The 26539-nt window shown below is 34.4% G+C and overlaps 1 protein-coding gene across 3 annotated transcripts in view; it reads right to left on the bottom strand.

Annotated features, from left to right (window-relative positions):
- Positions 1 to 2909: 2909 nt before the first annotated feature.
- Positions 2910 to 26539, bottom strand: part of GLRB (glycine receptor beta) — a 93075-nt gene continuing 69445 nt past the window's right edge. For all 3 annotated transcript variants that reach the window (XM_072773763.1, XM_072773765.1, XM_072773764.1), the window contains 2 exons: positions 15622 to 15914; positions 2910 to 5349 (listed from right to left, as the gene is read on the bottom strand). In XM_072773763.1, coding sequence (XP_072629864.1) covers positions 5053 to 5349; positions 15622 to 15914 — 590 coding nt within the window. In that variant the 3' untranslated portion in view covers positions 2910 to 5052. The remainder of the gene's footprint in view (positions 5350 to 15621; positions 15915 to 26539) is intronic.

Raw genomic sequence — 26539 nt, 5'->3', positions numbered from 1 at the left:
TCTTTTCTTTTTATTTTCTTTTTTTTTTTTTTTAGGTCTTTTTCTTTTAGACAAAATCAGTTTGTTCCTTCTTCTTGTGCTTTGGTAATATTCATTATGCATTCTGATTTGTATTATAGTGATCTGTGTATTTAGCATATCTAGTCCCCTCTCACACTAGTGACTCTCATTTAAGAATGGAGTCCCGGTATTTACAATTTTTGGCTCACACAATATCTTTAGCATATGAAGTACCCAATAAGTATTTAACGATCTACAAATTTTTTTTTTTTCAGTATTCTATTGTAAGAGGGTTTGGTAAGAATTGTTTTGGGCATGATGTGTAACATTTGAGGAGTTTTAAAGTATTTGTGGAAATGTAAATGCATTTAATTGTTTAGAATATAGAAGTTCCAATTTTCTCATTGTTCTTGCTGGGTAAGAACAAAATAAAATAATATATAAGCATATATAATAATATAGGTATAAAGAAAATGTAAAATGTATTAAAATATTAAGTCTATGCATATATGTATATACACACGCTAAGGGTATAAGCAATCTTGCATGTGGCATCCATATTTTCCATTAATATTAATCACAAGAAAGTCTGTTGTTTAGTAAAAAAAAAGGGGGGGAGGGAATTAGCGAATGCTAAATTATTGATACACTGTGTGTGTAAACATATGTATTTAATTTGAAAATATAATTGGAATAAATCTGCTATTCTAAAGCAAGGCAATAATATTCTAACAAGAAAGTCTTGATTAAAGGTTATAAAAATATTTCAAACCAATTCTCATCTCAGGCTTGGTATTTTAAAATTTTACATTCAACTATTTATGTAAACTGAAATTTTCAGTAATATAGATGATAAATTGAGTTATTTTAAGAGCACCTTAATTTGAACACGGCATATGTAATGGGAAATATTTTGACTTCATTTTTCATTAGAGATGCAACCATATGACCAAAAAACAATGTTGAATGAAAATATATTAGTTTAAATGAGTAAAGAGACATGACATTCAAGAGTGGCACACTTAAAAGAAATAGCGAAACATAAAAGGTAAGGAACCTGGCTGAAATTAGCATTCCAATCATTGCTAAACATGGCACATGAAGGTCAAAATCAGTTTGGTTGGAGTTTAAGATGTGAGCAGAGGGGTAGTATGAGAGATAGCTACAGAGATAAGCTAACCTTTTGATAGGAGAAAATTTAATGTCAGAGAGAGAATTTTACTTAGTTCATTGGGCAACATAAGACATCAAAGATGTTTGAGCGGGATGCCATGATCAAGCTTTATTTTAAAGAACTTAATGTCATGATAATTAAGTGAAATATGTGATACTGGATTGAATCTTAAAAAAAATAAAGTGGGGCAATTGGTAAATTTTAATAAGAACTCTAGATTATAGCATTGTATTAATGTTAATTTCTTGATACCTGATACTACTGTGATACCATGTCCTTGTTTAGTAAACAGACACTAAAGTGTGTAGAGGTAAAGGGACATCATATCTGCAGCTTTATTTTAAATGTTTCAGAAGAAAAAATGTCTCAAGTGCACACACACACATACACACATACACAGTGGGGGGGGAATAAAGTTAAGTATGATAAAATTAACATTTAGGGAATCTGGATAAATGGTAAACAGAAATTCTTTGGAGTATTTTCACAAGTTATCTAAAAGTCTGAAGCAACTTCAAGAACGCTTTTAAAAAATAAAAGTGGTATATCAATGACATAAAGTAGGTTAAGAGATGACTAGGTTGTGAGAGTTTGGGTGTATCATGATGAAAACTAACATTAGTAGCTTTTTGGAGGGAAATCTAGGAGAACACCCTCAAATTTAAAATGTATACATCTTTTAACTCGGTAACTCCACCTCTGCAATCTGTCTCATGGAAGTATACTCATATATGCACAAAGATATTTAATTGCAATACTATTTTGTATTCGAAAAGTAAAACAATCAAAATTTCTGCTTAAGAAGAAGCTATATTCAGGCACATTCATGATACGGAATAATAGGAGACAGAGGATAGATTTATGAATGTCCAATTTGTCCTCACACAGAAAGATCTCCAAGACACATTAAATGAAAAATAAAGAAATTGGAAAACTATACATATGGTAAAATCCCCCTTATATTAAATCCCATTGTACTACATTATCTTTTATATTTAAAAACTGGATAGAGTTGTAAATGCCTGGAGTTAGGTGATGACCTCTGGGGAAGAGAGAAGAGCTTGAAGGAAGAAGGCCATGGCAACAACTTTCAGTGTTCATGCTAAATACATCTTGCTTTCTAATACATCAAGGTATTCATATCTTACTTGAATAATTACAAAATGAATATCCCACAATTGGTTCAGAAATAAACTGAGTTGGGGCACCTGGTTGGCTCAGTCTGTGCAGCATGCAACCCTTAATTTCAAGGTTGAAGTTCAAGCCCCATGTTGGGTATGGAATTTGCCTAACAAAAATCATCATTATCATCATCAGCTGAGTTATAGTAGAGTGATATTAAAAACTGCTGCAGAAATCTGTTAAACAATGGGAAAGTGTTGGGGCCTGGGTGGCTCAGTTGGTTGTCTGTCTTCAGCTTAGGTCATGATCCCAGATTCCTGGGATCGAGCCCCATGTTGGTCTCACTGCTCAGTGAGGATTCTGCTTCTCCATATCCCTCTGCTCATTCTCTCTCAAATAAGTAAATAAAATCTTTAAAAAAGAAAAGAATGGGCAAAGGCACTGAATTAGGGGTGTGTCAGCAGAAATAGGACAGGTGGTAGGGGTGAGAGGGAGACTCTCTACACTTATATTCTTGAAAGGGTATAGAGTGAGAGAAGGAAGGAAGGTTTAATATGGTGGACTACAGTAGTCACGGCTTTAACAAGAAAAGGGAATAAAAAAAACCTACTGATTTGTGAGGAGAAGATAATTTTTATTTTGGAGACACTGAATCTGAGATAGGATATCCAGGTAGATACACTGCAAGTCTCCCGGAAAGACATAATATTTAGAAACACAGACCAGAACACTCTGGGTTTAAGTGACTAAATCTTTGAGATAACAATTATAAAACAACCATAAGTGGACATGAATTATACTTCTTTGTTATGATCACGATCTAATGTTCCATTTGAAGTTCTAGAACTCACTTAATCCTGGAATAGCTATATATTTATAGTTGGGTATTAAAATTGATCTTAAGAGGCTACAATATTATATTACAGAAAGGAACTCATTCACATTTTTTTTAAATAAATGAATTCTTGCTTAATGAAACCTGTCTTCCATTTGGTACATTTCCCACTTAAAACTCTGTATCTGAATCAAACTCCTGAATATGAATGAAATTTGCAAGAATATAGAAAACATACAATAAGCAAATATAATTTTTAGAAGTAAAAAGTGTAAATAGTTTAAGTCCTGCTCAAGGCATTTTTTTCCTAGCACAGTACCATTAAAATGTTACTGCCTTGGGTCCTTGTAGGATATTCAAGTCCATCATAGGGTTAGTTGTGGCATTTTAAAACCATTCAGATGGCTGAGCTTTTACAACTAGGGGGTGCTGAAGGACTACAGAGGTTAGATTACATCTTATTTTTTAAAAATTTGGTAATCAGTGAAAATCTTTTAAAAATTAAAGTCTTTAATAAAATAGCATTGAATTACACATAGCAACTTGCATAAACAATATTTAAACACATTTTATTATTGAATTGACCATATAAACTCTCAGCTGCAACAAAACTCTCCAAATAATGTAAATATACTCACTTGATCTTATGTTTGTGTTATATGAGTTATGGATAATTCCAATTCCAGCTATGGAGAAATAAAAAGGTACACTGGATTCATATCACTAGAAAATGGGAGACTTATAGACCAGAAAGTGCCTATTTTCAGGTTGAAACAAGGTCAAAGTAAATAAATCTAAGTAGTCTAGACTTTTAGTAAGAGAGAAAATACCACTAGCAGTGAGACCTAACATAAACAGATGTTACATACTTAAACTTTAAATGTTTTATAAAAAATCCAAAAAGTATTCAAATAAAAAAAGAAATGAATTCGGAAAAAGAAATTTAATTTTACCTAAAAAATATGTAAGCATTTTAATAAAGAAGTTAAAATCCTCCAATGATTTTTTCCCCCAAATTCGAGTTACTTCCAGTAACAGGGTATTTTCCTCTTGGTTTCTTAAGAATTACGTGAAATTACATATCCATTATTATATTCCGATTTAAAATATTTATGACTCTTTAAGGCACGATTTTATATATTCTGTATCAACAAAATGAAATCCATGAAAATATATTAACGCTTTAAGGTGGGTTTAATAGAATTTCTTTTGTCAGAAATACTTAATCAATGTATCTATCTTTTTATTTCCATCAGAAATTCAGTATGAATTTATGTAAATCTAGATTTCCCTCTGTTTCAAAAACGATTACCGTGTTTCATAAGCTGGCATTTTGACAACACAGGCACACTTTAAAATGAGCTGATTTTACAAATTAGTAATTTTTTGAACTTTATTTCTCCACAGAGCCCACATAATTATAGCTGATATATTTCTACTTACAAAGTTTAAACAATATGTAATATAATTTTGCTTAATCTGTGATAATACCATCTAAAATTATACAAGATGGCTTTCTCTGAAAGTTACAAGGAAGTAAATTTGAAATACTACATACATTAGAAGGGTGATCATAACAGGATCCAGCGTGCACATCATTTTGTTATCAGAATTTTCTGAAGTATTTGCAATTTACACTAACTGAAGAGAACTGTTTGGATTTTATTTTATGTAGTATGGTTATCCTTCATTTATTCCTAAAGCAGTATGTTTGCTATACATATATACATCATTAGTAGAGCACAGAAGTAACAAGATCATGCTGCCATTCAAAAGTAAGGTGCCACATTTTTATACAATCAAATGGCATCCAAAATGCAATATATTGCTATGAAAATGCAAAATTCTTCAGATTGGCATTTATGAATGAGGTTGGTCACAATGAAATGGCATTTTATTTTACACAAATGAAAAAGATTTATCATAAATATATAGACCAATATATAACATTGAAAAACAAGAAGCAGAAAGGAAACAATGCTCTTGCATAAAGATCAATTCGCTTTGCTGCTGTTGGAATAACAGGTTTGGCAGGTGGCGGCTTCTTGTTGTTCTTTGCCTGAGATTTCCCAAGCCCATTGTTGACTTCAATAGGTTTTCCATAGCAGTCATAATTAGATAATTCAAAATCTCTTGGTAAGCTTCCAACGATGCTGAAGTCATTAGACCTCAGGTCAGACTTAGAAGTGCAAACCTTTTTGCATCTCGTCTCTCCAACCTGAGAATGAAAGTTAAGGACAGAGTACATTTAGAATTTTTCTATTCATAAAATATCTCTTCAAAAGGATATTTTTAAAATCTGATGGTTTAATCAGTTGACTATTATTTCTGTTTGACAAAAAGATTTAATAGTAACTGATTAGGCCATCAGATTACCTGAACATTTAAGGGCTCTAAAATGTTGCCCATATAACAAGGCTTATGTCATGGGATAAACTTTTGATAGGTTACTTTATGTCAAGATATCAAAGCACAAATCAACATTTATCTTAGGTGCTCCCAGGCTTGTGAGAGTTCTCAGCTGAAATACCAATAAGCAATATTTAACCATGACACAGACCATATTACCACAATACAGGGATTGCAGAAACCTTCTGCTACTTCTAACCTTTGACTTCCCCATGGATTCTATTTCCAAAGAGGGTGGTTTACAAAGGACTGCAACATTTATCTCTTCAATGAGACAAACTCCAAAATGGACCCACAAGTAAGAACCAAAACATGGCCACAATGATCATGAACCAAAGATATACTGGTGAAAGGCATTCATTCATTCCTAATTTGTTGACTAAAGTGGCGTAGCCAACCATACAGAGAATCCAAGAAATCGTGTATATTTCAGCCAGATCATATGTCACAGAGATTATTCAGTTGATAATACCTGAATTATTAAATTTGAGTCCAGTCCCTATAATATACAAAATAATTATTTTCCATTGACCTCTCTCTAGAGATCAGGAATGCTCTCAGAAACAAGAGATGCTAACCCCAATTTTTTTTTTTAATAAAGATTTTATTTATTCATAGAGACACACAGAGAGAGGCAGAGACACAGGCAGAGGGAGAAGCAGGCTCCATGCAGGGAGCCCGACATGGGACTCGATCCCTGGTCTCCAGGATTAGGCCCTGGACTGAAAGTAGCGCTAAACGGCTGAGCCACCCGGGCTGCCCTTAACCCCAATGTTTTAAGATAGCACTGATATTACAAAAGTCCTCTGAAGGGTAAACTCTTGATTCTACTGCTTAATTTCCTATGGTTTTTACTCCTGAGTTCTGTGATTCACCTTTGGAATCTCCATTATTTTTACTGCTTTTACTGAAAAAGGAAATCTATCATTATATACTATTATACTATAGCTACTCTAGTTTTTGGCTTATTACTATAATACGATGACTAGTTATATAGATTCTGTTTACCTTTACCAGATTATGGGGGTGGGGGCTAATAAAAAGTTAAATACATTATTTCCCAGCAGTACGGGTAGCAGGACTCTACCCTCTATCTGGACAAACACTGAGTCACATTCTTTGGGCAAGAGCCAGATGGCAGTGTTTAGAGGTGGACAGTACATATAATTAAGATATACTAAGTGAAAAAAACAAACTAAAATGTGTTATGCATCTCCTGTCATAATACCTGTAGGTAATTTCCAGTTTTTTCCAATTATGAACACGTACTGGGAATGTTATTTCTGTACAACTGTTGACTTTATTTGCATATACTTTATACTACGTAAATCCCCCAGCAATCTGTCATTTAAACTGTACCATCATGCACACACACACACACACACACACACACACAGAGAGACTCACATTTACATTCTCACACCTTCCTTGTAAGTGCACCAGAAAGAAGAGCACGTTTAAAGCTCTAATTTTCCAGTGCTATTTGAGAACTTAGTATATAGTGAACTTTTGTAAAGAGTAAAATTGCTACCTTGATTGGAATAGAAGTTGAGAACAGACTCTACATATCAAATGTTTGCATTATCCTCAGGGTCTCAGAGCAATCTTTACAATCTGGGACTCTGTGGATATTCCAGTTTCACTTTCTCCCTTTAGAATTCTCTACTTTAAAAGGTTTAGATTTACTAACTGTACTTTAAAATCCACTTATCAGGGACTCCTGTGGATCAGGGGTTGACCATCTGCCTTCAGCTCAGGGCGTGATCCCGGGGTCCGGGGTTGAGTCCTGCATTGGGCTTCTGGCAGGGAACCTGCTTCTCCCTCTGCCTATGTCTCTGCCTCTCTCTGTGAGTCTCTCATGAATAAATAAATAAAAGCTATAAATAAATAAACAAGTTAATAAAATTTATATGGTATTATAATCTAAGTCACACATAAATACTTCAAATTTTCTAATCTGTTTTATTTACAAAAACATATCATATTTCTAGATTCTGCTAGCAATTTTAATGATTTTAGAATTTATCTACACAGTTAATTCAAAATGTAGATTTAGGATGTCATATTTATTCAGAGAGATTATTTAAATATAGTACACATGTCTGTTAAAGAGGAATAATTTCTTCAATGTTAAAGGAATAACAGAGAAGTACTGCAAAGAGCTTCAACTTGGTCGTACTAAATATTCAAACATGTAACTTATTAAATAAAACCTCACCTAGAAAATGTATTTGAAAATTCTTTTATTTGAAAAAAGTAGACCTGTGTGTGTATATACTGAAGGAGAGGACCTCTACTATAGAAATATCTTTTGATTATGTGGTACAACTAAATAAGAAATAAGAAGTCCTCAGGTTCCTGAAATAGGTCATGATTCATTAACTAGTTGGCTGGTCTCACCTTTATCCGTTCATTGGAGATCATACACAAACATAATTTTTTTTAGTTAATACTCTCTACACATAATTATATCAAATATGTACATAAAAGTAGAAAAGTGTTTACAGTGTAATACTATTTTGAGTAATTATAATATCACATCAAGAGGGATTCAATAAACTCCTTATAAATAAGAGAGTAACCCTATGTAACATATTCTTAAAAGTGATCTTGGTTTTATTAACCTCCAATTTATAATTTCTCAATTTTTCCTCACGTAAATATGTGTCTCATTTGCTTTCATCATATAAACTTGTCACTCCTGAAAATTACTGGCAGCAAAAATGAGGTAGTATGATAATGAAACTGTCAAGAATAAAAAATGATGTGGCTAAGAACTTCCTAATGCTTCAAGTTAGAACTTTAAGAACTTTCCGTGGTCCTTTTCAGTTTGCGTCACACATTGAAAAGCAAATCACCTTATACAAGATTTCTTAACCAGCAGACTTACGTATAATTTCATGGGAATAATGTTGTCTCCTGCAGATGATAAAAATAGATTCAGAAGGGAATAATCTCTACATAGTTTACCAAATTTAAGTCATTTCTTGTTTTTAAAAACCGGTCGTTACCATAGGAAACAACTATCTCATTCAAGCATGAACAGCAGGTTGTATTTTTTTAACTTGTAAAAATCCAAAGGCAATGACACTATTTTATCTTTTATTCGCAAGACCTTCCTTGTGAATAGCGCATGGCACATACTAGGCATTGGGAACAGAATGATATTAACAACAGTAGGTCTTCACATTTTTGTTGAATTAAAAAAAAAAGGAATTGTACAAGTAAACAAACAAATTAGTAAACAAAATACTGTAATGGTTGAGGAAGGACTGGGGATAAATAACTTAGATAATTATATATGTATGATGACAGATTTATGAATGCAGGCAAAATTATAAAAACATGCTAAAAGCTAGGTTACATTATCATTGATGTTTCTTATTTCTTATACTTTTTTAAAGATTTTATTTATTTATTCATGATAGACATAGAGAGGAGGGGGGGCAGAGACACAGGCAGAGGGAGAAGCAGGCTCCATGCAGGGAGCCCGATGTAGGACTCGATCACACCCTGGGTCAAAGGCAGGTGCTAAACTGCTGAGCCACTCAGGGATCCCCATTTCTTACACTTTTTAAAATAATTCCTTTCCTTTGCAAACACAGCATTATTTTAAAAATCAGCAATGAGAATTTCCAATAATCCAAATTTCATTGTGCTTCCATTAATTACTATTGCTATTCTGTCTAAAAATAAATGACGTATCATTTTGAAACCATCCCCCACAGGGTTAATGCAGTTGAAACTAGCGGAAAGTGTAAAGCTTGTTTTTCAGAGAATTGTTTCTCCCTAATCAACTATTGTGTCTTTTCAGACCCACTAACAAACCCACTTTAGCTGTTTCTGCAGAAGCCTGAACTCAAGGTCAACTGATATGGTGCCAGCCTATGAACAAGCAAGGCTCTGCATTCCTTAACAGAGATAATAAGCCTGAGACCCCATTCCAGTTTACACCAGCTCTCGGATCATGTCCATAGGCCCTTCTTGTCCTGAGATAACCTCCTGATGTCAGAGGCTGAATTTTGCTTCCTTCTGGTGTTAAGTCACCACCCCAAAGTGAACAGGAGATGTATGCTACATATACACTTGCTCAATGTGTGTGTTCCACCTTTCCTCATGAATAGTCATAAGTTTCTTTGCCCTTTTCATCAATATGTATATAATCTCCTACCCTAAATTTCCCCTTTAAAAGCCCCACTCCTGGGCAGCCCAGATGGCTCGGTGGTTCAGTGCCGCCTGCAGCCCAGGAAGTGATCCTGGAGTCCTGGGATCGAGTCCCACGTCAGGTCCCACGTCGGGCTCCCTGCGTGGAGCCTGCTTCTCTCTGCCTGTGTCTCTGCCTCTCTCTCTCTCTCTCTCTCTCTGTGTGTCTCTCATAAATAAATAAAATCTTAAAATAAATAAATAAAAGCCCCACTCCTTACCCTGGAAACTTGGAGATGGTCCTTGGTTGGACACCAATCATCTGTCTCTCCAGATTGCCGGCCTCCTAAATAAAGCAATCTTTCTTTTCCAACCAACACTTGTCTCTTGAGTATTGCCTTTCAAGTGACAAGCAGCTGAACTTGGGTTTCAAAAAAAAATTTCATTGAAATGACTTAGCAAGAGTTTGTGTTTTGAAAGCAAAATATACTGGGGCAAATGCATTTTGAAACCAAACATATATTTTTCACAGCAAAACCACTAAATTAAAAAGGCAACAAGTTTTTAAATTTCTTTTTTAATATTCTTTTATGTCAATGTGTAACAGACTTATGAATTGATCAGATTACACATTGGCTGTAAGTTTGATGGATACATTAAGATAAGTTATTTTTTTACTCATTCTTGCTTTGAAGTATATCTCAGGATATATTCTGTACTATTACGTAGGTACAATGCTCATTGTAGAGATTGCATTTGGCCTGTAAGCATTAAGAGTAAATTACATTTGTTTCTGGAGATTTATTTCTGGTGGACTTTTAAACTCCCTAAGCATCACTTTATGACTTTTGTTGCAAAATGTAACAGTTTCAGACTCCAGACACATGTGCTTCTACTAGCAACCCCAAACACAGAGAATTAAAATATAGGAGTTCTTAAATATGTTGAACTTTTCTTCACTGGGTTATTTTAACACCTGAAAGCTAAATTTAAAATAACATAATTCTGGGGAGAGCTCAAGATGGCATAGGAAGATCCTGATCTCATCCCTCCCATGGACAGAACAAATCTACAACAACTCCATATGTAAGAGTATTATGTTAAATTTAAAAAGTCAGACAGAGAAAAATAAATACTGTATGATTTCCCTTACATGTGGAATCAAACAAAATGAAACAGAAACAGACTCATAGATACAGAGAACAAACTAGTAGTTGTTGGAGGGATGGGGAAGGGGGATGGATAAAATCAGTGAAAGGAATTAAAAGGTACAATCTTACATTTATAAAATAAGTAAGACATAGGATGTAAATTATAGCACAGGGAATATAGTCAATAATTTTACAACAGTTTTATATGATGACAGATGGTGACTACTCTTATTGTGCCGACCATATCCTAGTGTACATAAATAACAAATCACATTGCGTACACCTGAAACTAATACAATATTGTGCAATAAAAAATAACATAATTCAGTCCAATGTTCTAGATCCTATTTATCTTTTGTATCTATTTTCATAAATAATCTTGATATATTCTATAGTACTCTGAAAATCTCTTCCATATTTAAAGTAACTAAGCACCTATTCTATAGAACTTCTTTTCTTTGTCTCCAGAACACTTAGCTAGGGTATAAGTTAGTGGGTAGATTAGTAGGCTGGAAAAATAAACTGATAAAAGACTGGGAGATGTAAATGGGGATTAGCTGGGGACCTAAAGACCCATGGAACAACATGGTGATGAGTTCCTGTGTGTGTTTTTTGTTTCATATATCCCAGATTTGGAGCTGAAGGAGTTGAAATTAAAATGCCAAGGGGTGCAGATAAAAATAGCCCCCAAAAAGTTTGCTTCTTCTATCCAAAGGACAAAAGAAAAAGCAGCTTAGCAAGACAAATGGCTTTTAGGCAATAATCTCTCTACTTGAGTCTAACACCACACACAGAAAATGTCACCCCATCCTCACCATGCCAGCAAAGTGGGAAACTAGACTTCTCCCTTTAAGAAGCTGTAACAAAATACCCAATACTCTCACTGCAGTGGTATCAGAGAAGGCCAAATAGGGAACTAGGACTTCCATCTCCATAGAGCATTAACAAGGCCCTGCTCTGCCCACCCAACAGAAACAAACTGCTTCCCCTCTTCCACACTGGGAATGATGTCATAGGAGGCAGGACATTTATTACCACAAAGTGATAATGAGGACACCCCCGCTGCAGTATCAGTGGAGACCAATGGGGAATTAAAAACCCTCAATCCCACCCTGCAGTACTGAAGAGCCCCTAACCTCACTGTGTGAGGATCCGGACTTCTTCCACTGGAAATACTGATGATGCAGCACCCTTCCTTCTCCTGAAAGGGCACAGTCAGAGAAAGCCAGCTAAAACAAAGTTTAAACAAGATCCAGAGTCTTATAAAATAACATGATGTTATTAACATAATGTTCAGGTCTCAAAAGAAAATCACTCATCATACAAAGAACCAGAGGGGATCCCTGGGTGGCTTGGGGCCTGAGTAGCTGGGGATCCCTGGGTGGCTCAACAGTTTAGTGCCTGCCTTCAGCCCAGGGCATGATCCTGGGGTCCCGGGATCAAGTCCCACATTGGGCTCTCTGCATGGAGCCTGCTTCTCCTCCCTCTGCCTGTGTCTCTGCCCCCCTCCCCTCTGTCTCTGTGTGTGTCTCTCATGAATAAATAAATAAAATCTTAAAAAAAAAAACAGAGAAGATCTCAAATTGAATTTTTAAAAAATATGGTCAGTAGATACCAACACCAGATGAAAAATACATTAGAATTATCTGAGAAAGGCCTTAAAACATGGATGACAAAAAATGTTTCAGTCAGGTGTTTTGAACATTTGTTTGAAACCTTTGAAAAATAGAAAACCTGAGCAAAGAAATACCAAAAAAAAAAAAAAAATCTCAGGAAAAAAGAAAAACCACAGAGAAGTTTTATAACTGAAAAATACATTTCAAGCAAAATATAAATCTCAGTGGGTGAGCGCAACAGAAAAATGGGAGGGGCAAAGGAAAGAATCAGTGAATTAAAAGATATAACGGGGGATCCCTGGGTGGCTCAGTAGTTGAGTGTCTGCCTTTGTCTCAGGGCTTGATCCCGGGATCAAGTCACATATCAGGCTCCCTGGAGGGAGCCTGCTTCTCCCTCTGCCTGTGTCTCTGCCTCTCTCTGTGTGTCTCATGAATAAATAAATAAATTCTCTGTGTGTCTCATGAATAAATAAATAAATTCTTTTTTTTTAAGATACAATCAAAGAAATTATCCAATCTTAACAAAACAGAGAAAATGAACTAGAAAAAATGAAAAGCCTCAGGGATCCAGGGATCCATAGGAGCGTAATAAAGGATCTAAGAGTTGTATCACCAGAGTCTCAGAAAGACAGGAGAAAGAAGACAGATCTGAAAATGCATTCAAGAAAATAATGGCTGAAAACTTTCCAAATTTGCCAATAAACATAAGTCTGTATTTAATTTTTTTTAAGAATTTGCTTATTCATTTGAGAAAGAGGGTACACACAAGCAGGAGTGGGGGCAGAGATAGAAGCTGACTTCCTGGTGAGTAGGGAGCCTGAGTCAGGGCTCAATGCCAGGAGGCTGGGATCATGACCTGAGCTAAAGGCAGACACTTAACTGACTGAGCCACCCAAGTGTCCCTTTAAGCCTACATTTTTAAAAAAACATTTTATTTATTTATTCATGAGAGACACAGAGAGAGAGAGAGGCAGAGACACAGGCAGAGGGAGAAGCAGGCTCCATGCAGGGAGCCCGATGTGGGACTCGATCCCGAGTCTCCAGGATCAGGCCCTGGGCTGGAGGTGGCGCTATAAACTTCTGAGCCACCCGGGCTGCCCTAAGCCTACATTTTTAACAAGCTGAACAAATCCCAAACAAGATAAATCCAAAGAAATTTACACCAGAACATATAATTTAACTTCTGAATAATAAAGAACAAAAGAAGTCTTGAAGGTGGCCAGAGAAAAATGACAGTCAACCCTCAGGGGAAAAGCAACACACATGAAGGGTTCCTCTCAGAAGCCATAGGGAGCCAGAAGAGTGCGGCACAGTATTTCTAATGTGCTAAAAGAACTGTCAATCCAGAATCCTATACGTAGTGAAAATATCCTTCAGAAACAAGGGAGAAATCAATACTTCCTCAGATGAAGGAAAACCAGAATAATTTATTATCATTATTATCCATTATCCATTTTTATAATGGATAAATTCTCTAAAAGTAAAGAAAACAATGAAAGACATATCAAAATAAAAGCAAGAACATGGTAAGCAAAAATGGGCATAAATAAATTCCCTCTCAGTTTTCTAAACTATGTTTGATAGTAAAACAAGAAGTATAATACTTTCTGCTTAGGTTCTAAGAAATATTTACAACTCTATCATAAACAGAAAGTTAAAGGGATGCTAAAGAATGTAATGTTTCTACACATCACACAAACTGGTAAAAATAAAGACACCAGTAGACTGTAAGAAGTTATGTACATGTAATTAATACTTAGAACAACCACTAAATAAGACAGACACAGAAAAACACTTGGAAAAGAAGACAAAACATAAAACTGATTTTAGGCTGAAGCCCTAACATAGGAATACTTACATTAAATTTAAATGATCTAAACATACCAATTAAAACACAAGAGTGGTGGAGCAGTTTAAAAGTCATAATCAAATATATATTGTCTACAAGAAATTCACTTCAAATATAATGATATAGACATGCTGGATGGAAAGGATGGAAAAAGACATGCCAAATATATGACTTCTCTAAGGTCATGATAGCTCTGCATTAATGAAAATTTTATACTTATTCCTCATAAAGGGAGTTAGGGTATGCAAGAGTTGTAAGGCCTGAAGAACCCTCCCACAAGGTAGCAACTAACATTGCAGAGTCCTGGCTACAGATGAAAAAATGAGTTTAATGACTTAACAAGACAAAAATAGTAAGTTTTTCTAAAAATATGTAGCTTCAGGCAGTACCATACAAAAACGGGTTTCCTGCTTTTGTATTTAAAAATACATAAGCGGCATACTTGTGTAATTCTAGGTAAGGCACATGGTGGTAGTTAACAAACTAATAGACTAATGGCCCTATATTAATGGGGCAATAGTAAAGGCAGAGGAGGCAAGATTTTCAAGGTTGTAGGGTGGTATGAACCTATTAGTCTCTTATGGAATTTGCCATGCTAAGCTCAAAGGAAATAGTCCTGTGGTTTACTGGTCTTCCCAAATAGAAGGCATCAATCAGTGGTATATCAGGGTAAGTGGACACCTATCCTTAATCCATGAAACAGCCCATTGCTCCAGAATTTATCAGAATCTAAAGGCACTGCCCTTTATTCTTAGACCTACAATCAAGTGATAAGGCCAGGTGCAATCCTTCCGTAGGTACTCACCACTGGGCACACTATGGGTGTCGTTTCCTTATGGGCCAGGAATGTAACAAATATGTAGTGTGTCTGACATATTCTGTGTGAAGCTTTCTAACTTGATAGGGAGCAGGTAGGGGGTTTTATCAAGAGCACAGGCTTCCTGAGGTCTTCCATGTTGGCAGAAGGTCTGTGCTTCCAGCAATCCTCTGGCATTTCAGTAACAACTTATTAAGTAAGAAACAGGAGGAAGGTCTATAGCTTTGGCAAGGTCTCCACATTCAGTGGTAGCCAGCAAAGCAGAAGTGTATCATTAAACTCCTTGAAAAGTCTTCTAGAAATTTAATAAGGTGTTGGTTCCTTTTCTTAATTAGTATTTGACCTAGTATTTTTTATTTCCTTTCCAGAAAGTATGCTGCGTGTACTTCCTTTCCATCTGGAGTGAACACCAATTCTACCAAACCTGCACACCACGGAAAAGTACTTCTCCTGTTACTGCAGAGAGGATGAGGGAAATAATTTCTCCAGCTGGTTTCATTCTTACCTGTAAAGTGCTAATGTGAACCGGAGTCCCTGTACCATTCACAGTATTCTTTTTAGCAGCATTTCCACCTTTCCCGTCTGCTTGCTCAGCCTTAGCAATTCGGGCTTTTTCTGCTTCAACTCTTTTGGGGTTATTCAACATCACCTGGACGACAGCATATTCCACCAGTGAAGCAAACCCGAAGAGAAGACACGCAATGAGCCACACATCAAGAGCCTTCACGTAGGATACTTTGGGAAGTTCAGCAGCAAGGGTTGTACACTCAGAGGCCAAGCTGAGTACTGAGAAGATACCTACAGAAACAGAAACGGAAGTTAGGGCTGCTTTTTGCCCCCATGAAATGTTCTGCAAACACTACTTTTTGACAATATCCCTCTCTACTAAGTCCCAATGCTCGTCAAGGCTCTTCCAAGCTCAAAGAGTAGAAAAAATGATACCAACATACTTTTTAGGTAAGGATTAGTGAGTGAATGCAGTGGGAGGCATTTGTAAATATTTGATACTTAGAAGTAAATAGAAATCTAAACCAAGGTGTAAAAACACCATTTAGACCTGGTTTAAATATTATAGATGTCTAAAACTATTTTGTGCTATCTCAGAGAAAGCCACAAAGCTCTCTACTGAGAGTTATTTCATTTTTCAGCTTTATTTTAGATAGTTATGGAACTGAATTTTACCCTATGAAGAACTGAGCAAGAATAGAACATATAAAGCAATTTTCTGATAAGGCTCACAATTTAAAAAAAAATCTAATAGAAAAGACAAAGATAGAGGATCCCTGATTATTTCAGGGGAAACAAGTGATTTCAGCTTTTCAAGGAAAGAAGAATATTCTGCTATATGTAATATTAACCATTTGTGGAAAGTTAACTAGTTATATACCAATTTAAGTCAAATAATTATAAAATCCCAAAGGAAAACTGCATTAGTGTATATCCCTCCTCTTCTTTCCACCTGCCACACTCCCAACCTTTCCCTTTGTCTCTTTCTCCCTTCCTTCATATTTTCAGAAGAGGGGATAGGCAAACATGACCCTCTGGCACTGACTGCCAGTAGCACACAAGTTCAGAAAAAAATCTTATATGATGTCAAGGGAGATGTACTTTAAGCCATGTAGGAAGCAGGTGTGCCTTGCCTCTGTGAGTCCATTTCATTTATGGGGACAAGTGCACTCTTATTCTTAGATTTGACCATTAATTCTTGAGAATTAATGAATATGTTATCCTAATAAAGATGTATGTGGCTCTCTTTTGTCTTGGGAATATGGTAAGTACTACATTAGTATTAATAAAAAGTGAAAATACTGAAAAATATGTTCCATCAGTTGCATTCAGAGGCTCCTGAAATAGAGTTGTTGGTTTGTTTTTTTGGCAACTATTCAAGAGTTACAAGATTCTCCACTAGAAAGAAAGGTTTCTAGCAGATGGAAACAGAATATAAAGACTCAACAAGCATCTGATTTACTATTAAACTAATTACCCTTAGTCTTGAGGAAAACTAAGAACTAATTAATAGGATTATATTTTAAAAGTTAATATAGGTCTTAATGTTTCTAACCTGGAAGTGGAAAATAACATTAAAATCCAAGGTCTTATCACTTTCATTGCCTGAAATTATAGTTAATTATACCTATGGGCATATTTGGCAAATCATATTTCCAAGTCAATTTTTCTATTCTTGGTCAATTATTATCTGTCAAACTATCAATCGAAAACCAGCCTTACTTAATTCCTTGAGACAGACTCTGTTGACACACTATTCTCAATGTTTCCATAGCATTTCACATTCATCAATAGCACAGAACATATCGAACTCAGTAGTATATCTGAATTTTTCCTTATATATTAGAAACTTCATAAGACAATGAAGAATAATGTCATATTACAGACGATCCTAAAGGCCCTACAATGAATCTACGATACTTGGCAGAAAATATTAAGAAACTGTAAGTTGAGGGAAGATAAGTGTCATTATCAACAGAATGTTGAATAACATTACTCTGGTGAGGATGTACAAAACACACTAAGAAAGGGAAAAATAGCAGTTGCAGAAACAAAGCATGAAGAAAAGAAGAATGGAGTTGATATGAAAGGATTTTGAAGAGAATATTTTAAAAGACTTGGTTATTGATTGAAGGAAGGAGGAAAAGATTGAGATAATTTTCTGAAAGAATAACTAGAAAAGTACCCATAAAAGATAGGAAGAAGAGACTTAGAAAAGATAATGACTTTGGCATGAAAATACTGAGTTAGGTTAGATAAGATAAAGGCTAAGAAACACAACTAACGACTATGACACAGCACAATGCATTGGAGAATTCTGTAAAAGGAAAGATTAGCCAATATCGTGCAGATGGAGGTCATGCTGAAAATGCAGAAAACTTTGTGAGGAAAAGATGCTGGAGTGTCAGAGAAAGGAGACCAAAGAAACAGAGAAGGGGACTGCCTTTTGTAGGGAGGGATATGACATTAATAGATTTGGGGGGAGAGAAAGGAGGTATTTATAATTCCAGGTATTAAATTAGAAACCAATCTCAATTCTATTAAGATTTTTATCATCTCAAAGATGAAAGAATAGAAATGGAGATGAGTTATGGAGGAGGATAATGTGAACATCACTGTATACCTTCTCTTCAGGAAATCATATTAAAATAGGAAATAATCCATTTTTTTATCCCAAAATAAGAAATCATGGGGCACCTAGGTGGCTTAGTCGGTTAAGCGGCTGACTCTTGATTTCAGCCCTGGTCACCATCTTGGGGCATGATATTGAGCCCCTTATTGGGCTCTACACTCAGCATGGAGTCTGCTTCAGTTTTCTTTGTCTCCCTCTCTCTCTGCTCCAACCCCTATTCTCTAAACAAGTAAATAAAATCTTTCTTTTAAAAAAAAGGAATCTAAATAAATAAATAAATAAATAAATAATTAAAAAAATAAAAAAAGGAATCTGAGCAAATGGTATTTCTTTACACAAATGTCAAAGCTAGCATTATCTTAATATAGTCTTCAAATAAAATTACTTCACTGTTCAATAATGCATAGTGAAATTTTGTCTGACCTTTAATAAATTATAAACCAATTGAAGGAAATTCCACTAGTGGGTATCTACCCAAAGACAATGAAAATTCTAATTTGAAAAGATGTATGCACCCCTAAGCTTACGGCAGCATTATTTGCAATAGCCAAGATATGAAAGCAAACCAAGTCACCAACGATAGATGAATGGATAAAGAAGATGTGGTATATACATATAGTGTATGTTAGCCATAAAAAAAAAATTGAGATCTTGCCATTTGCAGCAGTAAGGATGTTGCTAAGGAGTATAATGCTAATGCAGTAATAAATGCCATAATTCAACAGAGGTCAAGAAGCCATTACAAGTGTTCACATACCTGTCTAAACTCCAAATAATTTTTATCACATTAAGTGATACACTATTTATCAAATGCATATATGTAGAATTATAATTAATGAAATAAAAATTCATTTAGAAGTACTACTAAATTATATTAGGATATTATCACTTCATAATGCCTTAATCAAAGGATACTAAAAGGAAAAATATTATTAATATCATGTGGGAATCCAGAAACACTTTTTGAGATTCCTGAAAAACTCCTGTTCCAGATGATAAGAATGCAAGAAAGAAATGTATGTGTATGTATGTATGTATGGTTTGCTGGAGGTCTGAGTTGTAACCTAAATTATTAATCTTTTTACACTTATGACTGAAAGTTGTTAAAAAATTACTTTAAAAAATTCCTTTTTAGCAGCAGTTAGTGTTTTATGTACCAGAGAAAGAGAATTTTATGTATAATTTATATGTTATGAAATATATGATTTATAGAAGTTCCACAATTACTTGCATACTTACTTCCATACTTAAAGAAGTAGCTAAAGACAAAAGTCTTTACCTAAAGGTTTGTTATGTTTGCTAACAATGGAAAAGATAAATCAAAATGAGATTGGGAGAATGTTGACCATCTTTTCATGTATTAATTGGCCCTCTGTCTGTCTTCTTGGAAAGATGTCTATTCAAGTCTTTTCCACATTTTTTAATTGGATTTTTTTTCTGTTTTGTTTTGATTTGGTTTCCTGTTTTTTGTTTTGGGGGATTTTTGTTTGTTTGCTATTTATTGAGTTTTTGTATATGTTGGGTATTAGCCTGTTATCAGATATATGATTTGCAATTACTTTCTCTAATTCAGTAGGTTATCTTTTCATTTTACTGATGGTTTCCTTTGCTGTGCAGCTTTTTAGTTTGATAGAGTTCTACTTTTTTTTTTTTTTTGCTTTTGCTACTTTTGCTTTTGATGTCAGATTCAAAGAATCATCATGAAGACCTATGTCAAGGAGCTTACCACCTGTTTTCTTCTAGGAGATTTCTGGTTTCAGGTCTTACACTCAAGTCTTGAATCCATTTTGGGTTAATTTTTGTGTATGGTATAAAATAGTGATTCAATTTCATTTTTTTGCAGGTGACTGTCCAATTTTCCCAACACCACTGAAGAGACTGTCCTTTCCCAACTGCATATTCCTGGCTCATCTGTCATAAATTAGTCAACCATATATACATGGGTTTATTTCTGGGCCCTTTATTCTGTTTCATTAATCTGCATGTCTATTCTTCATGTCAATACCATTCTGTTTTAATTGCTAGAGTTTTGTCATATAGTTTGAAATCAGGGAGTGTGGATACTTCCAGCTTTGTTTTTCTTTCTCAAGACTTCTCTGGCTACTTGGGATCTTTTGTAGCTACGTACAAATTTTAGGATTATTCTATTTCTGTGAAAAATACTATTGGGATTTTGATAGAGATCCCACTGAATTTGTGTATTGCTTGAGTATTAAAGGTATTTTAACAATATTAATCTTCCAATCCATAGGTATGGAATATCTTTCCATTCATTCGCATTGTCTTCAGTTTATTTCATTAATGACTTATTTTCAATGTACAGCTCTTTCACATCCTTGGTTAATTTATTCCTAAATATTTTATGCTTCTTAATACAACTGTAAATAGGATTTTCTTAATTTTTTGATACTTCATAATTAGTATAAAGAAACACAATAGATGTTTATGTGTTGATTTTACATCTTGCAACTCTCCTGAATTCATTTATTAATTCTAGCAGGTTTTTTTTTTTTGATAGAGTCTTCAGGGTTTTCTGTACATAACATGTCATCTGTGAATAACCGACAGTTTTAATTCTTCCTTTCCAATTTAGATGCTTTTTATTTCTTTTTCTTGCCTAATGGCTCTAGCTAGGATTTCCGATACTATGTTAAATAAAAATAGAAAGAGTGGACATCCCTGTCTTATTCCTGATCTTAGAAGAAAAGCTTTCAATTTTTCACTGTTGAGTATAATGTTGACTGTGCGCTTATCACATATGGCTTTTATTACTTTGAGGTACATTCTTTCTATATATACTTTGTTGACAGATTTTTTAAAAAATCATAAATGGATGTTAAATATGTCAAATGCCTTTTCTGCATCTATTGAGATAACCATAGGAGTTTTGTCTTTCATTTTGTTAATGTGGTGTATCATGCTGACAGAAGTATATATGTTGAACCATTTGGGCATCCCTGGAATAAATTCCACTTGACCACGATGTATTATCTTTTAATGTACTCCTGAATTAGGTTTGCTAATATTTTGTTGGTGATTTTTGCACATATATTCATCAGGGATATTGGTCTCTAGTTTTCTTTTTTGAGTGTGGCATTTTTGTGCATTTCTGGTATCAGAGCAATGCTGACCTTGTAAAATGTTTGGAAGAGTTTCCCCCTGTCTTCTATGTCTTGGAAGAGTTTGAGAAAAATTGGTATTAATCCTTCTTTAAATATTTGGTAGAATATACCAGTGATGCTGTCTGGTCCAGAGCTTTTGCCTTTTTAGGAGGTTTCTGATTACTGATTCAATCTCCTTTCTGGTCATCAGTCTGTTTGAATTTGCTATTTCATCATGATTTGTGCTTGGTAGGCTGTATATCCATTTCTTCTAGGATGTCCATTTGTTGGTGTGTGATTGTTCCTAGTAGTTTCTTATGACCCTTTCTTTATGTTTCCTGATATCAGTTGTAACATTTTTCTTTCCTAATTTTATTGAGTCTTCTCTCTTTCTTTCTCAGTGACTCTAGCTAAGGGTTTGTCAATTTTGTTTCTTTTCAAAGAGTCAGCTTTTAGTTTCATTGATCTTTTCTATTGTCTTTTTAGTCTCCACTTATTTCTACTACAATCTTCTTTTCCTTCTATCTACTTAACTTTGGACTTCATTTTTCTTTTTCTAGTTCCTGCAGGTATAAAGTTAGGTTGTTTATATGTGATTTTTCTTGTTTCTTGTGGCAAGTATTTATCACTATGAAATTCCCTCTTAAAACTGCATTTGTTAAAAAAAAAAAAAAACTGCATTTGTTGCATCCGTAAGTTTTGATATGTTACATTTTCATTTTTCTCAAGGTATTTTTTAGTTTCTCTTTTGATTCTTTTTTGACCCATTGGTTGTTCAGCTGCATGTTGTTTAAATTCTAGAGATGTGTGAATTTTGTAGTTTTCTTTGTATAATTAATTCCTAGTTTCAGGGGCACCTGAGTGGCTCTGTTAAGTGTCCAACTCTTAGTTTCAGCTCAGGTCATGATCAGGATCATGGAATTCAGCCCCACGTTAGGCTTTGACCTCAGTGGGGAGCCTGCTTGAGATTCTTTCTCTCTTTTGCCCCTCCCCCCATTTATGTGTGCACAGGCACTCTCTCAAATAAATAAAGAAATCTTTATAATTTCTGGTTTTATACCATTGTGGTTTGAAGAACTGATTGATGTGATTTCAATCCTCTTAAATTTATTAAAACTTGTTTTTCAGCCTATCAATGATCTATCTTAGAAAATGTTCTTCGTACACTTGAAAAGAATATGTATTCTATTGCTCTTAGATAGAATATTCTGTAAATATCTGTTAAGTCCATATGTTTTAACATGCTCTTTAGGGCTGATATTTATTGATTTTCTGTCTGGGTAATCTATCCATTGGTATAAATGGGGGTATTAGAGTCTCCTGCTATTATGCATTGCTGTCTATCTCCCTTTAGGTCTGTGAATATTTGCTATATATATATGTAGGTGCTCCTATGCTGGGTGCATAAATATTTACAAATGTTATATTCTCTTACTGGATTGGCCCTTTTATCATTACGTGATACCCTTCTTTGTCTCATTATAGTCTCTATTTTAAAGTCTATTTTGTTAATATAAGTATAGCTACTCCAGTTTTGTTTCTATTTGCATGGAATATATTTTTATTAAAGTAGTGTGATACAATAAATCATACATTAAATATGATTTCTTTTTAGATAAAATTATAAATATGTATAGGTTTAATAACTGAGCTTCCAAATACCTGAGGCATAATTCTACATAGTTGGAGATATCTAATATCTCTCTCACCAATAGCTATAAAAATAACTAGCAAAAGACATAAAAGATTTCAATGGTACTATCAACCAACTGACTCCCCTGATATTTACAGAATAATACACCCAACAATGACAAAAATATACTCTGCAAGTGAACATGGTATGGTTACCAGGAGACATGCTGATCTAGGCCATAAGAAAAACAAAGTGTCAACAAACAAAAAGTTTGAAATCATATTCTCTAACAAAATTTAAAAAAATCATTAAAATAAAAGTAAAGTCATGTTCAGGTATTTATTAAAACTCTAAATATTTGGAAATCAACAGAATCCATGGGCCAAAGAAGAAATCACAAGGGAAATCAGAAAATATTTTTAACTGAAAGAAGATGAAAATACAATATATTAAAATTTCTGAATTGTGGCTGAAGTAGTGCTTATACAGAAATTTATAACTTTAAATGCTCATATTAGAAGAGGAAAAAAGGATCTAAAATCAGTTAACTGAGTTCCTCCCTCAAGCATCAAAAAGATATCCAATTAAATCCAAACTAATTAAAAGAAAAATTAATAAAGAGCTAAAAATCAACAAAAAGGAAATAAATAGAAAAGATAAATGAAAACAGATTTTGAAAATGTTAATAAAATGGATAAGCTTTTAGCTAGAATGATCAAGAATAGAATTCACAATTTAACAATATCAGGAACAAAATCTGGGATACCACTACAGCTAGACATTAAAGGGATAAGGAAATATTATGAACATATTTTTTCACTAATAATTTTTACAACTCATGTAACATCTAGAAATCAACCAATATAATTCACCAAAATAAAGAAGAAACCCCATCTAAATATTTAAATACATGCAGAAGAAGTATTTGGCATAATTCAACCAAATTTAAATTCAATCAAAATTCAGTCAAATTAAATAAATTCAATCAAATTTTATCATACATGATAAAAAAAAAACTCTTAGCCAACTAGAAAGAAAATGGAATCTATTCAACCCAACTAAGACATCTACAAATAATCTACAGCTACTACCACATCCAATAATGAATGGTCAGTTATTTCTACCTAGAATCAGGAATAAGCCATCTCTCAACAATTCTATTCAACATTATACTAGAGATCTACACTAAGGTAAGAAAATTAAATATTATGGAGTACGTGAAGCAACTGGTAAGAATGTAAAATGGTACCCTCTTTTTGATAATCACTATAATAGTATTTTATAAAAATAAAACATATTTTGATATCATCTCACACTTGTCAGAATGGCTAAAATCAAAAGCACAATAAACAAGTGTTGGTAAGGATGTAGAGAAAAAAGAACGCTGTACACTCTTAGTGGGAATGCAAACTGGTGCCACCACTGAGGAAAACAATATGGAGGTTCCTCAAAAAATCAAAATAAAACTACCCTATGATCCAGTAATTGCAGTACCAGGTATTTACCCTAAAATTAAAAAAAAAAAAAAAAAAAAAAAAACTCTAATGCCCCTCCTACGTTTATTACAGCATTGTTTGCAATATCCAAATTATGGAGATAGCCCAAGTGTCTATCCATAGATGAACAGATGAAGAAGATGTGGTATATACATAAATATACACATATACATACCATGGAATATTATTCAAATATAAAAAGTATGAAATTGCCATTTACAACAACATGGGTGGAGCTAGAGAGTATAATGTTAAGTGAAATAAATCAGTCAGAGAAAGACAAATACTGTACAATTTCACTCATATGTGTAATTTAAAAACAAAACAAATGAGCAAAAGAAAAAAAAACGAGTGAGAGAGACAAATAAAAAAGCAAACTCTTAACTACAGAGAACAAACTGATGATTACCGGAGATGACTAGGAGGGGGGAATGGGTGAAATAGGTGAAGGGAATTAAAGGACTCTTATCATGATGAACTAGCTGATATGTAGAACTGCTGAATCACTACATTTTACACCTGAAACTAATATAACACTGTATGTTAACACTACTGGAATTTAAAAATTTTAATTTATAATAAAAAACTTAATAAAAATAAAAATTAATTTTTTAAAGTAAAACATACTTTTACTTTAAAATCCAGAAATCTCATTCCTGGAAATTTACTTGAGAGTGAAAAAGGTATAGCCATACAGAGACTTGTACACAATTATTCATAGCAACATTATTTACAATAACCAAAACCTGGAAACAATCTAAATGTCCATCAATTACGGAATAGAAAAACAAACTGTGCTATACCCATACTATGAAATACTGCTCAGCAATAAGATACAGTCAAATGTAAATACAAGTAACAACATGGATACATCTCAAAACCATAAATACATCCCTACCCCTTGTCCATTCACTACCTTCTCTCTTGAAACTCACAATAATCCATTCTATCTCACTAGCAACTCATGAATCTTGTTCCTATTTTATTGAGAAAATGACTCATTCACAAGCCCCCACTACCATATCTCTTTACCTATCTCTGTCTATACCTATATACTCTGCCTTTGCTCCTGATACCGTAGATGAGGGGTTAGTAAACTGATGCATAGGGCATTGGAACACATCCACACCCATTCAATTATGTATTATCAACTCTTACTGTTTAGGAATTGCAACAAAAACCATATGGCTCACAAATAGAATATTTACTATCAGGCTTTCTACAGGAGTTTGCTGATCCCTGGAACAAATCCACTTTGTCCTCGCAAAGGCCAATCTGTCTCCCAGAACTCATCCCCTCTCACTTCTTAAGGACTCTGCTCCTGTACTTCTTCCATTTCTTATTTTTTCCTTTGTTATTAGTTGTTTTCCATTGAAAATGAACATACTAAGACTCTGTCCACCTTAAAAACAAAAACAAGAAACCCTCTCAACTTGTATCTCCACCCCAGCTATTTCCCTATTCTCTTTTTCTTTTTTACAGTTAACAATCTCCAATGGGTTGTTTATACTGGATACCAATAGTTCCTCCCCTCCTGTTCCCTCTTGAAGTCACTCCAACCAAGCTTTCCTCTTGTCCTTACTCTACGGAAATGGTCCTTATCATGAACACCAGTGACTTCCCCAGGTTGCTGAGTCCAATGACAATATTTAGCCCCAAACTTACTTGATTTACAAGCAGCTTGACTGATCACTTCCTTCACTTAGAACAGCTTCTTCTTTTTGGCTCCCCAAAAATATGCCATACTGGTTGTTACTCATCTTTTCAGTCTCAAGGGTTGAACTCTTAGATGTCTTCTCTACCTGCACTCCAGGCTCATCACTTTAAAGATCATCGATATCCTGACAATTCTGAAATTTTTCCCTCCAGCCTTGATCTCTCCGAGAAACCCCAGACTTGCGTATCCAACTATCTGATAACCCGACCTAAAAGACATCTCAGATTTAACATGTCTAAAAGGAAACTTCTGGTCTGCCCACCTTCTCAAACCTACTTTACACTCAGATTTTCCCATATAATTTATAGGCAGCTTCATCTTCCCAGCTTCTCAGCCA

Source organism: Canis lupus, chromosome 13, assembly GCF_048164855.1.
Source record: "Canis lupus baileyi chromosome 13, mCanLup2.hap1, whole genome shotgun sequence".
Classification (NCBI taxonomy): domain Eukaryota; kingdom Metazoa; phylum Chordata; class Mammalia; order Carnivora; family Canidae; genus Canis; species Canis lupus.
Note: the sequence above shows the minus strand (reverse complement) of the source record. Positions and strands in the feature narration are given on the sequence as shown.